The sequence below is a fragment of the Danio rerio genome, chromosome 19 (assembly GCF_049306965.1).
Source record: "Danio rerio strain Tuebingen ecotype United States chromosome 19, GRCz12tu, whole genome shotgun sequence".
NCBI lineage: Eukaryota > Metazoa > Chordata > Actinopteri > Cypriniformes > Danionidae > Danio > Danio rerio.
This window is the reverse complement of record NC_133194.1, coordinates 37,263,809-37,278,672: the sequence shown is the minus strand read 5'-3', so window position 1 is coordinate 37,278,672 and position 14,864 is coordinate 37,263,809. Positions and strand designations below refer to the sequence as shown.

General features: G+C 35.8%; 1 protein-coding gene and 1 long non-coding RNA gene across 3 annotated transcripts in view; one reads left to right on the top strand and one right to left on the bottom strand.

The window, feature by feature from the left end:
- Window positions 1-14,864, top strand: part of ctnnal1 (catenin (cadherin-associated protein), alpha-like 1) — a 124,797-nt gene that overhangs the window by 48,089 nt on the left and 61,844 nt on the right. For both annotated transcript variants that reach the window (XR_012394450.1, NM_001144054.1), the window contains exon 2: window positions 14,510-14,699. Coding sequence is in view for 1 of the 2 variants with exons in the window: in NM_001144054.1 (NP_001137526.1) it covers window positions 14,510-14,699 (190 nt within the window). In the remaining variant the exon portion in view is untranslated. The remainder of the gene's footprint in view (window positions 1-14,509; window positions 14,700-14,864) is intronic.
- Window positions 755-14,738, bottom strand: LOC141379143 (uncharacterized). The gene is made up of 4 exons (XR_012395152.1): window positions 14,464-14,738; window positions 7,553-7,686; window positions 6,539-6,680; window positions 755-5,432 (listed from the first exon to the last, which is right to left on the bottom strand). It is a non-coding gene; the product is annotated as an uncharacterized lncRNA (long non-coding RNA).

Sequence of the window (14,864 nt, the reverse complement as noted above, 5' to 3'; positions counted from 1 at the left end):
TTTGAAGTGAGTTTGGAGTAAAAACATGTTTTTACAGATGCTAATTTTACATGATTACAGATTTAACAGCTGCACAGAACTGCAGTTATCATGAGAAGCATCGAGATTAACATAGAAACATTATCTAAATTTAATGAACAACTGAATTAATTGTCTGCGGTTATGTTTGAGATTTTTGTGTAGCTTGCAAGTAAAACTACAGCTCTGTGTAGTAAATTCTTCTCTGTCAGAAAGCACATGCTGGAGTTTTATTATAGAACTGGCTTTACTGACAAAATGCACATGAAAATAGTCTCCGGCCTGAGTGCCAGTCTGCCAGTTTCCTCTTCAGACCTGGAACTTTACTACCTGTTCCCTCTCATCTTAATTATCTGTCTCAGTCTTAATGGATTCCGACCATAGATCCTGATGTACCAGACCCTTTTGTGCTCGTTTCACCATGGCCTCTTCTCTTTCATTGTTTAAAACTCACATCTTTGCAACCCACATGAGCCTCAAGGACACTGAGGCCTGAATGGATTTTCAAAAGTATAATTATGCTTCATAGAGTTCTTGTAATAATCACAACTAATTGTGTCACTGGAGAAAACCTAATAACCCAATTTAAAGGTTTAGATTTGACTCCACAAGTGTACAGATAAATCAGTCTGTACTGGTAGAATTGGATCAATTGTTACTCTAGTCATACCATGTTCTTGCTACAAATATGGATTTTACGCAATGAGAGATTCACATGAAGAGCAAGGCAAGTTCTGTGATCATTGCTTTATTATAATAATTAAAATAAAAAAACTTTTTAAAATGCTTTTATCATGTTCATTCTATCTGTCTCAACCTAGCATGAGATTGAAAAAGAGTGTGAGAAAGATCCTTCCTTCACCAGTACAGCTCTTAAAATTAAAAGGATCTCTTTCATCTTTGACGCTGTTTTGTTTTTGGGCAGCGGAACTGTGTAATAACATTGTGTCACATTATGCCATTGCAATATCCCATTTTTTACACTTTATTTTAAACAATATTCAATATTTATCATTACTAATAAATAGAGGTGACTTTCACTTTTAAAAGGGCAGCCACTCGTGATTTTGTGCTGTTAAACTGAACGCCAAAAGACATCCCAAAATAAACCAGTTCAGTTTTATAACTATTATTGACCTTTGAGTGCATTTCACTTTTTTGTAGTTTATCAGAAATTTAAGATAAAGCTTGTTGAATACTCAATATATCTGTTTGGGGTATATATACAATCCATAGCAGTAAATTATCAGACCTGTTTTTCATTCAGGGTTAACTCGTATAGCTGAACTTATCAATGTGGATGCTTTTTTATAGTAACTAATCTTGTTTTGCTTGATCACTTTCCAGACTGATTTGTTTTATGACGCATGATGAGATATGAACTATTATCTAGCAAACATTGTCTCTGGAAGGAAAGGAATGTATAGGATGCTTGAGAATAGCTGTCATACGCACTTAATGTCAACATTCATAAAGTTTGATCATCTTTCTTTTCATAATAGTGTAACTTCTTGTCTCCCAAGTAATAGGTTATGATAGTTTAACTTAGTTTTGCAATGCCAGCATCAAGAAATCAGCATGGAAGATGACTGACTAATATAATGAGGCTCAAAGACTCATAATGAGTCCAAAAATATGACTTTAGAATCCAGAAACCTGGAAAGAAGATATGCATTTCCATGTTTTGGTGTATTTTAAGCCTTTCAATTTGTTAAGCAGAGATAGGAAGCGACGGGGAATGAACAGGATCAGGAAAGGACCTCAAGCCAAAGCTATGAACTCGGGTCAGCCGAAACACTGCTGCGTGATATGTCAGAGCACTGTGTAAAATCTACCATACATATATAGAAGATTGTACATTATTTCTAGGGCACTAATCATATTCTAGGGCACTAAATAAGTGCATTTGTGCATGAGAGAACACCATTATAAAGTTCATGCATGTTTTTTTTTTTAATATGAATGTATTTTTATCAGCTGAGAACTTGTGAAGAGCTGATGAAATGTGTAAAGGAGCCAAAACAGCTCCAGGAATTTTTCAGTCACGCACACAAGCAAAGATTTGCTGCTACAAGGAGATGCATTTTTTGTTCCTGCATTGAACTGTAATGGGCAACTTCATGACTGGTTTTAATGATTAACAGCCAATCAGGCATGGGCCGGTATAAGATTCTGACAATATACTAGCTTTTCTAAACCGTGGTAAACCTTGAAACCTGTCGTTGTCCCATGCCTGCAGCCAATGCAGATGATTGTAAAACCAGATAATCAGCCTGGCTGATTTATTGCTCTTTAACACAGACCAGCAAGAGGCTCAATCACATTTCTGAGATTTATCCATTTATACAGCGCTTCATTTTTGAGACCCATTTTACTTTTGCGGTTTTCTTCAAACCAATTCCAACAGGAACTATGGGAGGTTTGTGCAGGCATTTCCAGGTTTTGTCCAATAGCTTGATCTGTAGTCCTTAGAAATATATGTAATTCTTTGTTAAAGCAATTGAGAGCTGAGCCTTCGATTACTTATTTAGTGTTGAAACAGGCCACATTATGTACATAAAGATAACAAGTATCAGTCAGCTGGCACCATTTTCAGCTTGCTTGACATTGTTGTCAGGTAAAAATCACACTGAATTGATTTACAGCTTCCTGTTTTGGGCTTGTTTAGCACATTGTGTAATTTTGTATAAATCACACATTTGAACAAACCTAAAGCCACATATTTGTCTTCTAAAAGCCTTTAACTTTAAGAAAAGAATTTCAGTAACTTTATCTTTGCAGATGATAAAAATAGCCAGAGGCTCTGGCTCAGTCAGCATTGCCAGTGGCATTTAGACAGAAGCGATTCCTGTTCTGTGTCCTAGTTGTTTTTTTTTATGCAGCCTCTTTTATTGTTGACATAGCCTGTGTGGGCCATGTGCTAATCCAGCAACAGGAAGTTGTGAGTGCCACCACCCTCTCCCTCTGACACATTAAAAATACACATGGTGCTAGTCTCTCTCTCACTTTTACTCAGCCTGTGATTCTCACTCACACATGCATATGCCAGTGCTCTAATCTGCTCGTGTGCTTGTATCTTAAAGGGGACATATCCTTAAAAAAGTTTTATGCATCATACACTTCAAATCCAAAATAAAAATGTCACTTCATATTTTTGGAATGGATCCAAATTTTTCTGAGGGTGCATTTCCCGAACTGTGTCACTATTAGGCATGCTTTCAATTGCCACTGTAATATATTGGCTGGAAATGGCCTTTTCAGTTTCAAGCCAAAAGAGGTTGCTACGTTGCGTAGACCCAATAGTGTTCAGAACACTGGTTTCATTCTCCCTCGAACCATAGTCATTGCATGGTCTGTCTGAACTGGACATGAAACATGTTGTGCTGCGAAACCCATTCATTTCAATGGCAAAGGAAGGTTTGTTGCTGTGATGCAGAATAGAGGTCTGCATTCCAGATTTTTTGCGGTGTGGGACTACATTTTCGGTTGGTAACTCTGGTGTTATTTGAACGGGAGCGGGCGGTCTAACAATGTAGTGGTCCCGTGTCACAACGTTATTTTAGAACAGAATATCAGTGATTTCCTCATTCTTATTGATCACTGGTACAGCCAGTGCTCATGACTGTTACACATGATAAACGCATGGACCGGTGCTTTCATGAATGCTTTTTTTTTTCTTTGCACAGTCAGTGCACACATCATCTGCATAACGGTCCTTAGAGCGGGCTTTACCCACATGGGAGAACAAAGTGAAGATGCGCTGTCCTTCAACTTCTCCTGCCTCCGGCGCCTAGACTGCAGCTCTGCACGAGATGTTTGGCCATAGGAGAAATGGTTGTGCCCAACTGAGCCTGCTTTCTCTCAAGGTTTTTTTATTCTTTGTTTTCGCCAGTTGGTGAAGTTTTTTCCTCGCCGCTGTCGCCACTGGCTTGCATGGTTCGGGACCTGTAGAGCTGCGTATCGATGCATTTGCTCTTCAGTGTTTGAACTCTCAGTAGTGAATATTAAACCACACTGAACTGAACTAAACTGAACTTAAACTCTAAAAACTGGACTGACACTCTTTCAGTTTACTATCATTTTCTATGTAAAGCTGCTTTGACACAATCTACATTGTAAAAGCGCTATAGAAATAAAGGTAAATTGAATTGAGTTGAAATACATTAGAAAACGGTCAGTGTACTGTTAGCAAACCCACATCAGGCAAATCTGATGTATGAGACTCTTTTTCAGAAGTCTAAGACGCAAATGGAAAAAGATTACTCTTTGCAAGTGATAATATCTCATCGTTTTTCGTTTTTAGCAGTCACAAGACTGGAACCTCAGGTTTAAGGCGACACTCATGTCTCATCACAAAGAGGCAACAAAACTGACATTTAGCTTAGAATCCTTGCACAACTTTTTTTTATCGGTTATCTCTCGCTTTTGGTACCCAATTTAAATGTAAGATTTTGGAAACCAGATCTAAATTTAGCAGAACAGTTGGGTCGGGTAGAAAATGGGGTGGGGCAGGCAGCGGATGAACAAACACTGAATATACGGCGGGAACAATTGGGTGCGGAATATAACCTTGCGGGAGTGGTACTAAAAAATTAGTCCCGTGCAGACCTCTATCGCAGAGAAACAGAGTTCAATGTCAACTAGTTTGCGTGCACTTCAGTCAGTTCAGAATATCTTAAATGTTCCATTATGTGGGGCATGAACCAAACATGCTTACCAAAAAAAGTAATGTTTGCTCAAACAATATGCTAACAGGACATTTCTATGTACTATAACTGATCTTGCTGCTTGCAATACTGCTGCTTGACACACTTGTTCACTTTCAATAAAATTGTACTGTTCATGAAATATGGTTATTTTATTGGCTTGTTTATTATTTTAAATCAGTGTAATTTAAGTAATTTAGGTTAGATTAAAAAAATCTTACACCGCAATTTATAATTGCAAGTTTACTAGGTTCTTTATAGTGAGGTCACATTCATTTGAGGTTTTCTGTAAAGATAAGACAATTGTACTAATAGTGTAATGTTTATTTGCGAAGGCTAGAGATCAGAGCAGAGTATTAACATGTTAGTCAATGAGTTGTAATGAGTCCTCTTCTGCAGGGTGTCGGCGGGGTCTTAAAAAGTATTAAAAAGTTGATAAATCAATTATGATAAAAATAAGGCCCTTAAAAGGAATTAAAAAGTCTTAGTTTTTTATGAGGTCTTAAATTTTGTTGAAGTGTTGTCAAAAGTGTTTGACTCCAAAAAAAAAAGCATAGTTATAGCATAAAAATATATTCTTTCTTCCTAATATTAATAACGGCGTGCTCAATCCATGCCATTGGTTCAGGCCCCTGCGCATCTGGGTGATGTCACATAATTTGCAACAAACGCTGGAAGTTGATGTGGCGTTCTCCACATGGAGTGAAACTATAGAGAGAAACAGATGGGAAATTGTAAGTTTGCGTACTCCTGATCGGAGAAAAAAGAGTTTAAATAATGGCTGAAACATGTCGCTGAAAACAGTGGCATAATTCATTCTTTCAAGCTTTGCTTCTTCCGAGCTTATCTGAGTCCTGTTGCATGGTTGTGCTCCATTGATTTATTTAACTACAACTATTTATTAACAAATGTTTATTAGGTTAAAGGTTTGATACTGCTTAGAACTTAAAGTGCCGATGAGGTCTTCAAATACTCTGAGAAGGTCTTTAAAAAGTCTTTAAATTTATTAAAATTACCTTTAGGATTCCTGCATATACCCTGTTCTAGAAAGTAGCAGCTCATTAACATTTAAAGGGAAGCATACAAAAAGGCCATGTTTTTACTCACACTTAAATAGGGACAATTTTGACAAGCTATAATTAACGGTCTGGTGAATATTTTGATCTGAAACTTCAGACTCATTCAGGAGATTTGTTTGACATTTTATGAAACTGGTCACAGTATGTCCCCTTTAAGACCTTTCTCATGTTTCTGTGGTCTGACTTGAGCGAGTACAACTGGAGCCGGTTTCGGGTCAGTGTCTTACTCTGGAGCACTGCCACTGCTGAAGGACATGTGAGTGTCACCACCACAACATTACCTTTACTTAGGCCATGCTGGATTCACACACACTGACTCACACACACTCCCTCACTCATTTACTCACACTGCAATAGCACTGCCAACAGTTCCATCAGCAGAATTAAGGGTATGACCAAATCTGTAGGCGCTTTGAATCACTTTGTTTTGATATATACACTATCAGTCAAAAGTTTGGGCTGAGTGTTTTTTTTTTTTTTTTTTTGTAAATTAATTAAAGGCATAGTTCATTGGTCCCAGCAACCAGCATTCTTCAAATGATCTTATTTAGTGTCCATCACAAGAAAGAAACCCAAAAAGATTTAAAGCCACATAAGAGAGAGTAAATGATTAAGTTATTTTCTTTTTTTAATACTATAATTCAGAATAATTTATATCATTGAATTTATAATGGTGCATTTCTCCAATAAACTAAAGAAATTGATACATTTTGGTAATAACGACAAACTAATTACCTCAGACAAACACAGGGCGTCCAAACACTGCAGCATTTTTTACTTTTCTCTATAAACTTGAGGAGATTGTAAATAAACAAGGATGTCGCCAGAGTGGCTTTTGGGTTTCTTTGCTTGTGCATCCCAGCCACTGGCACCCCATCTGAAAGATTTTTAGAATAGTGAGTCATGTAGTTATTCAACTTCACATTTTGTAATGTTGCAGTATGTATGAGAATAATGATGGTTAGTTCCTTTACTTGAAAGCTCAGATTTGATCATCATATTTTGTTTTGTTTACAGAATTTGAGGTTTACTGTATCATTATTATTTACACTTTACAGATGTTGATCTACCTTTACAATTGCACACACTTTAACACTTACGCTTATTTTATTTTATTATAAAGAGATCAGTTAATTTGGTTTAAATATTTTGGTTTTTGACTATTAAAACTATTTGCCTTAGTTTTGTTGGTAATTTAAAATAAAGTGGTTAAAAAAATCCTAATATTTCTAAATATATTAAAAATAGTCTATAATTATTGATATACAATGATTAAAACATGATATTGTGATATTTCTTTTTGCTATATCGCCCAGCCCTAATTAATATTATGCACTGTATTTATTGTGCACATACATATTTTTTTATAGTAAACTTTTCTAAATGCCTGTATTATTACACTTATATATATAAATATAAGTGTAATAATCTTCATTGCACAACAAATACCGCTATACTGCCTAAACAGACAACTTGGAGATAAACATCTCAAACTCTGAATAAACATCACACACATTGCTTTTCCAGAACTGCTGACGTAATGTCAACGTTGAACCATTCAACTCTCCATTGTTCATAGGCCTCTCACACCCTTATCCTCCAACTGGATTTCTTTTCCTCCTCAGGGAATGTTTCATTTTTCTCCATCTATGACTCATGGAAGGCCCTCGGTTTGTTGGCAGGACTGCTAGTAGCATCTAATATCAGCGGAGAAGCGGTGAGGCAGGGACAGGGTCTTTTATCTCTCACCCGAGCGCCTGATTACAGCCATCTTCAGGGAGATGTGTCAGAGACAGACCGAGCGCTGGACCACGGGATGACGTAGAAACACCTCCCACTCCATTTATCACTCTCCCCTTCTGTCTGTGGGTGTCGACATTAAACTGCATGGGAATGATTCAAAGAACACCCTCAGAATGACAAATTAAAACAGCACAAAGAGTGTGAAGTTGCCACATTTAGAAGAGACCGTGTTTTTACACCTGTACCATTGTATTGCTTCCCCCGAAGTCCCTTTGTGATGATTTTTGATTTTTTTTGTTTTGTTATCAGTACACTGTAAAACATAATAAGTTAAGGTAACTTAAACCATTTGAGGAAACCGATTGCAACAAACCATTTAAGTTAAAAAACTAATCTTAATGAGAACTGTGAACTTTATCCATTTGAGTAAACAAAGCAATTTGAGCACAGTAAAAAAATAAATGAAGAGAACTTAAACCAACTGAGTACTGTAAAACCCAATGAGTTAAGGCAACTCAAACGATTGAAGAAACCAATAGCAACAAACCATTTGAGTTTAAAAAACTAATCTATATGAGTACTGTAAACTTACTGCATTTAAGTTGAAGTAATGCGGTATTTAACTCATTATCTCATTACACTGAGGTCAAAACTCTTTTCAAATGAGTAGAATTAACTTTCAGTCAATTTTGAGTTCAGTACACTCATTTTATTTGTTAAAGTTGACGATTGGGTTTTAAAGTGTACTGTTCTTCCTCTTTAACTGCTTTTCCACTATCGTGCCAAACCGTTCTAAGAACACTTCGGTACGGTTACGGTTGTTTCTCCACAGCAGAAGCGCGCTAGTCATCAGACATTCTCAGTAAACTACAGTACATTTAATATAAAATAATGATCCAGGTCTAAACGATACAGTTTGAAAAGGGTTTTAAAACCATAGAGCAGTCTCTGGCAGAGAAGTGAATAACTCATCACATTCTTACGAAGATATTTTATTCATTAAAGTTATTATTTTATTGACTTGAATACAGACCTACTTCGCCTGCCTGGATGTGAGTTTATTGCATGCAGCGCTGTATTTCACAGCACAAAACTCGCTCTGATCCGGGAGAGACATGCCAGCGACTTGAGCTGCTGACTTTTTTTTCCTGCTGCGCATCGAATAAAGCGAATAAAGTCACGCTTTGCATCGTCGATGTCCAAATTCCACAACAACATCACTATATCAATGGAACACGAATTTGCAGACTCTTTTAACAACGAGGAAATAATTGCACTTTTTAATTCAAAGCCAGGACAGCTTGTTAATAACGGTGAGACCACTTGAAGGATGGCGTGTAATGTCGGCCGTCCAAAAGACTTTGCTTGAAATCTTTACGGAGCGGGACTGTTACTGTCCAAGGTACTGTTGTATGATTTATATTATAGCATATGCACTAATAAACAAGTCAAAAGAATGAATGAATTAAATAAATATGGATTCTTAAATGTCAGTATTGCTTTTACTCAAAAAATATCAATACGTTTTGACAAATGTTTTATAAAAATAAAATGAGCAATTTTCATCATTTCAGCTATAGGCAATTATAGGATTCAGTTATACATAAGTTATATGACATTTATGAGGCATGTGACATGTTTCTGTGTTTTTGTTTTTTGTGGTGATCTTTAATATACGCAAATATTTTCTAAAAAGTTCTAGCAATAATTCGCCTACAGCTTGTTAGTTCATTATGAACACAAAAATAATTATAATAATAAAAATAAAATGATCAAAATAAAAAAATAATAAAGCAGCATTTTGCTAAATATAATAGTGCTTTATATGCTTTAAATCCTGCTATATATGTGTTGTTTCATATTCGTTTTTTTTCACTTGCTGCATTCGTTATTTAATGTTTAAATAGTAAAACAAACAACAGCCATCGCTTAATTGGTTTCATTTTACCATCAAAATGTAGTATATTTTATATCATTATCAACTTTTGATATAAAAACGCAGTGTAATTTAATCAATTGTTAAAAATGAAATAATTTATGTGCTGTGTTTTTATTAGTGAAAGTTGACCTTTGACAAGGCCTTTCCAAAATTATATTTCTGCCACTATACAAAAATGCACTATTATTGTTGTCTTATCGTTCTTTATTTTTCTGTTATGTTCAGAGATTTTAGATATTATTTATTTCCCCTTCAATTATTTTCAATCACGTTACATTTTGGTAATTTTCCCTCCAAATAAAATTTAGCCAGAGCTGCATATAAATAAATAAGGGTGCACATGTACCTATATTTAGCACCCCTATTTGATAGAGCAGCATAACAGTGTTTAGTCACATGGTTGCTTTTGCTTTTATGAAAAAAAAAAAAATAAATAGTTTCGGCTCTTATTTAACTTTAATTGAACAAAGGGAGCCGTTTACATTGCGTTACCAAGGCAACTACTGATGCGTTTTGTGTAATGTTTTAAAGAGCTTTGTCGCAGCACGACAGTGGAAAATGAAACCGTATCCGTGCTGTCTGGCCCAGTTTGGCACGGAATGGAACAGTTCTGTTTAAAGAACGATTCAGCACGATAGTGGAAAAGCGGCTTTTGATTTCCCAGACCCTTGCAGTAGGTTGTTTTTGCAATTGTATTTTAGGAGCTTGTTCTCGTTTGACCACACAATTGCTGTTGAAAAATTGGAAATTTGACCAAATTGTTTTCAGACTTAACTTATGAATTTTTTACTGGGCGTTTATTGGACCCTGACATGTTATTGCACCCTTTCCGATATCTCTATTAATGGCCCCTACTTCTCATTTTACCGGCCTGCAACTGATGTCAAAAATATAGCAAGATTCAGCCTCCAAAATATGTATTTTTTAATCACTATAATTGTCTTAAAGTATTAAAAATTGATAAACCACTTCAGAAAAATTGAAGGCCCTTAAATTATATTTTACATGGTCTAAAATTTTAGATTATGCAATGTCTAGTTGTATGATAAGGTTTGCCTTTAACATGCCAATTCTGGGGTGCTATGTAGTTTATGAAATAAATAAAATCTTGCTAGATTTAACATCACGTTGCTTTGTTTACTGTTATAATTAAGGCAACGCCATTATTCTTGCTATTCTAAAGTCACTTTAAGGCAGTGGTATCAAACTCCCGGTCCGTGAGGCATTTACGCCCCCTCCCTTCTCCTCCCTCCGGTCCGCAACTGACATCAGAAGAATAACAAAATTCGGCACACCAAAACATATATTTTTGAGTCACTATCAATGTTGTGCAATCTCAGACAGCCACTTGTGGTTTTAACCTGCTGGACATTTAAAGTACTGCATTCGGATTAGTTGTACTTTTGGTTTCTCTCAGCGTGCGGTCGAGAGTAAAGCATATGCAGATTATTTCTGGGGCTAAAATAAACATTGAATTGTATGTCATATAGTGCTCTAATTTTTGTGAATGGTCATTTGATTATCATCAGTTTTATGCGACCTGTATTTTGTTGTACAAACACTTCTTCATGGCTTGCGCATTATGCCAGTGGTGTAAATAAACATGTTGACGTAAATTAGAATATATAGGCTAAATACTTTCCCCCTCTTTGTTGCAGTTTTACAAAAAGAAAGTTATTGTGAAGAAAAATTGCAAAGTCACTAATGTTACCCAAACTTATCTGTTCAACTTTTGGTTGAGCAACAATTGGTTAATAATAATATTAATTTATATTATTATTATTATTATTATAGTAAATTCATTGCAGTTTAAACTCCCCCGTCAATATGTACAAGTAAGAAAAAGCTAGAGTTTTGACTGCATATACTCTGTGGAAGAACCAGTGACCTTCTTTCTGTGAGGCGATGGTACTACCCACTGCACCACCGAATTGAATTAAGATTAAGCATTGCGTAGATTTGAGTGATCGTTGTTTTACACCACCTCATCTTTTGAAAAAGATCAAGATTTAGCTGGGTTTTTTATGATACCGCCCCTTTAAGTAAATTCGGAAAAGATAGATGGATGATGCCAAACGTCAAACCCCAGATGACTCATTCTTGAAGAATGTAAATATAAAGCGTACGAGATTCATTGATCATTCACAATGCATGCTGAAATACACGCTGCTGAGTAGGAGAAACTGTTGTCGCTGATTATGTGCAGTTTTAAGCTAAAATCTGAAAAATGGAGGATTATGTACAAATAACAGAGTACTTGTAAAAGCACGCTGGTTAATAAACGTTTTTTAACTTGTCACATTGCCGTTGACTGGTTAGCAGTAGCACTTGTAGGCTTCTGTTTGCTTGATGCGGCCTGTTTTGTGCTGTCCACACTCCCTGCTGTTGTACTCCAATTAAACGTTTCCTTTCGCAGCCCACCTGCCATTACCCATCAGCAGGAGGTGAGGGATTTCAGCTCTTGAGAGCGGAAATTGTAAAGGGCTCCGAGTAAATGATTGATGAAGTCAGCCCAGATGCAGACAAAGACCGTAACTGTGATTGTGTTTGAAAATGGGAGTGAGTGTGATGTTAAACGTACAGTGATAATGAAGAGGATGTATAGGAGGGGGAGATGCTCTTCCCAACACTCACTTTCATTCTTTGTTGATTTGTTTTGTTTTTTAATTTAAGAGTTTGTCCACTTTTAAAACCTTCCAGATATAAAAACTGGATTGTATTGCTGCTGTGCATTGTAAAAACAATCCATTGCCAGTATTTTACTGTTAAAAATATGGTACAAACCATAAAACAAATGTACTATTAGTTTAATTAGTTTACAAATGAAGTTATGTGTAATGAAATAAAATGACTCAGGGAAAAAGTATTAAACACATGAAGAAAGGGAGGTGTAGAAAGGGAGTAAAGGCCCAGACAGCAGCTGAAATCTGTCTGAAATCTGATATTCAGCTGCCCTCTGCCCTTCCTCATTGTAAATGAATATTAGCTGCTTCAGTCTAACATCTACAATAGCAGGATGATGAAGATGAAACCAGGGTGGACAATTCAACAAGACAATGATCCGAAACACAGCCAAGGAAACTCTCAGATGGTTTCAGAGAAAGTAAATCAAGCCGTAGAATGGCCCAGCCAATCATCTGACTTAAATCCAATAGAAAACACAAAATAAAGATCAGATTTGATGGACAAAACCAACATTACCATCAAGATTTCTACACTCTGATGAAGTCTGTGGAAAAAAAATCCCACCTGAGCAATTTGTGACTACAATATCCATATTAGAGGCGTCTTTAAACTGCCATCATTAAAAAATTATATAGTTATTACACAAAATTATTATTTTTTATGTGTTTTAATTTTATGTTTGTATTGTTTGGGTTTTTACCAAAATCTGATTCAATTCCATGTCAACAGCTCCTTTAGAATTGGTGCAGAAAAAAAACATGATGTTCAATACTTATTTTTCTCCGCTGTACTTTTGTTACACAGATAAAAACACAACCATATGCATACAGTGATGAGAAAAGTCATCTAATTAACCAAAGCTTATCACAAACAAACACAAACAGAGATACTTACTAATATATAGAAGGTGCTCAGTATCCTTTCCAATCCAATCCAAATGAGATTTTTGAAAAGTACTGTATACATTTTTCATTACTTTTAATAAGGAAAACACATTTATTTTAGCATGAAAGCACAATATCTTGCATCTTACATTGCTAAAGACCCTCAGTTTAATATAGTTTAAAGGGTAAGTCACTTAAAAATGAAAATTGTCATGATTTACTTAACCTTTACTTGTTTCAAACCTTTATAAGTTTCTTTGTTGTACTAACTACAAAAGAAGATGCTCTAAAAAATGTTGGAAGCCGTGTAACTATTGACTTCCATAGTATTTTTCTCTATGATTTCTTTAAATTATCTTCTTTTGCTTTTAACAGAAGAAAAAAAAACAATAAAGTTTTGGAACCACTTGATCTAAAGTAAATAATGAGTAAACTACCCCTTAAAATGTAGATAATAATGCATATCCATGTTTAAAACACTATAGAGGAAATAAAATAAAAAGGAAAAAGATCAAATATGTTTTCAAGTACCCAAGTGGTTAAAATTACACAAACTCAAAATGTTTTAGACTTCATCTGCGAATAGCTTTATTAAGCGTCATCCTCAAAACGTATACTACACTATCATTGTGTAAAAACAAGTGCTTTTACATTATCCAGAATGCACCGCACAACTTCTTATCTTTGTTTTGTGTTGATTAATCTACCTTCTGTGGTGGAAAAGTACCATTACTTAAAATGTAGTGCGAGTAAAAGTATCTGATGTAAATATTACTCAAAGTATGAGTAAAAAGTAGCCCTTACAAATGTACCTTAAGAGTAATGAGTAGTGAGTACTACTGAAAGTTTGATGCATTTACATGCTTTTTGTGCAGGCATGTGTAAACGTAAGATTCTGTAGTGCATTTAGTTATTGTTAAAGGCCATTTTAGTCATTATACAGTCGACATCCTTCATTTTCTAAATAGAGTCATGCATCTAAACAGTCTCTGGGTCATTGCATCTAAAGATTTTGGACATCTTGGACACTTTTAATGCTTCCAAATGGTTTGCTGCATTTATAAAGCATCAGTGTCTTGAGGTAGTTGATTATGATTTATTTACTTTTCTATGTGCGATTTGATTGGACAGGAATCACAGGACTGATTTTATCTGATCTATCTGACTGATCTAATCCCCATTGACAGGAAAACATAAAGTAGTTACTGCAGGTTGAAGGAAAGTAATGGAGTAAAAGTCCTGATACAGCACTAAAAAAGTACTCAAGGGAAAGTAAAAGTCCACATTTTTTTAAAACTAAATTACAACTCCTGAGAAAAACCACTCAATTACAGTCATTTTAGGACTTTTGGAATTGGACTTTTAGGAATTTTAGGAATTTGTTACTTTACACCACTTGTCTATCTTACCTTCAGTGTTATTTTGCTCACCATTCCTTCATTTGTGTCATTCTAGATTACCACGCTGATCAATCACAAAGACAAGCTGAAGAAGACTGAGAAGACTTTACGGGCCATTCAGAGAGTGGGCCAGGCGGTCAGTGTTGCAGTCGGACGCTTCGTGGCGGTGGGTGAAGCCATTGCAGCGGAGAATGAAGACTTGAAGGAAGAGATGGGACTGGCTTGCTTCGAGGCTCGGAGAGCAGGTCAGTCTGACATAACAACCGAAAGAGCAACGACACGCTGGCTAGAGTTACCAGGCAACAGGAAATGGACAGCTAGGTTAAACATAGTGTAACCTGTCAACAAGCTCAGGACTCACTGTCAAGGTTTGCAGTATGCAGATGTGGGATTAAAGGGATAGTTCCCTG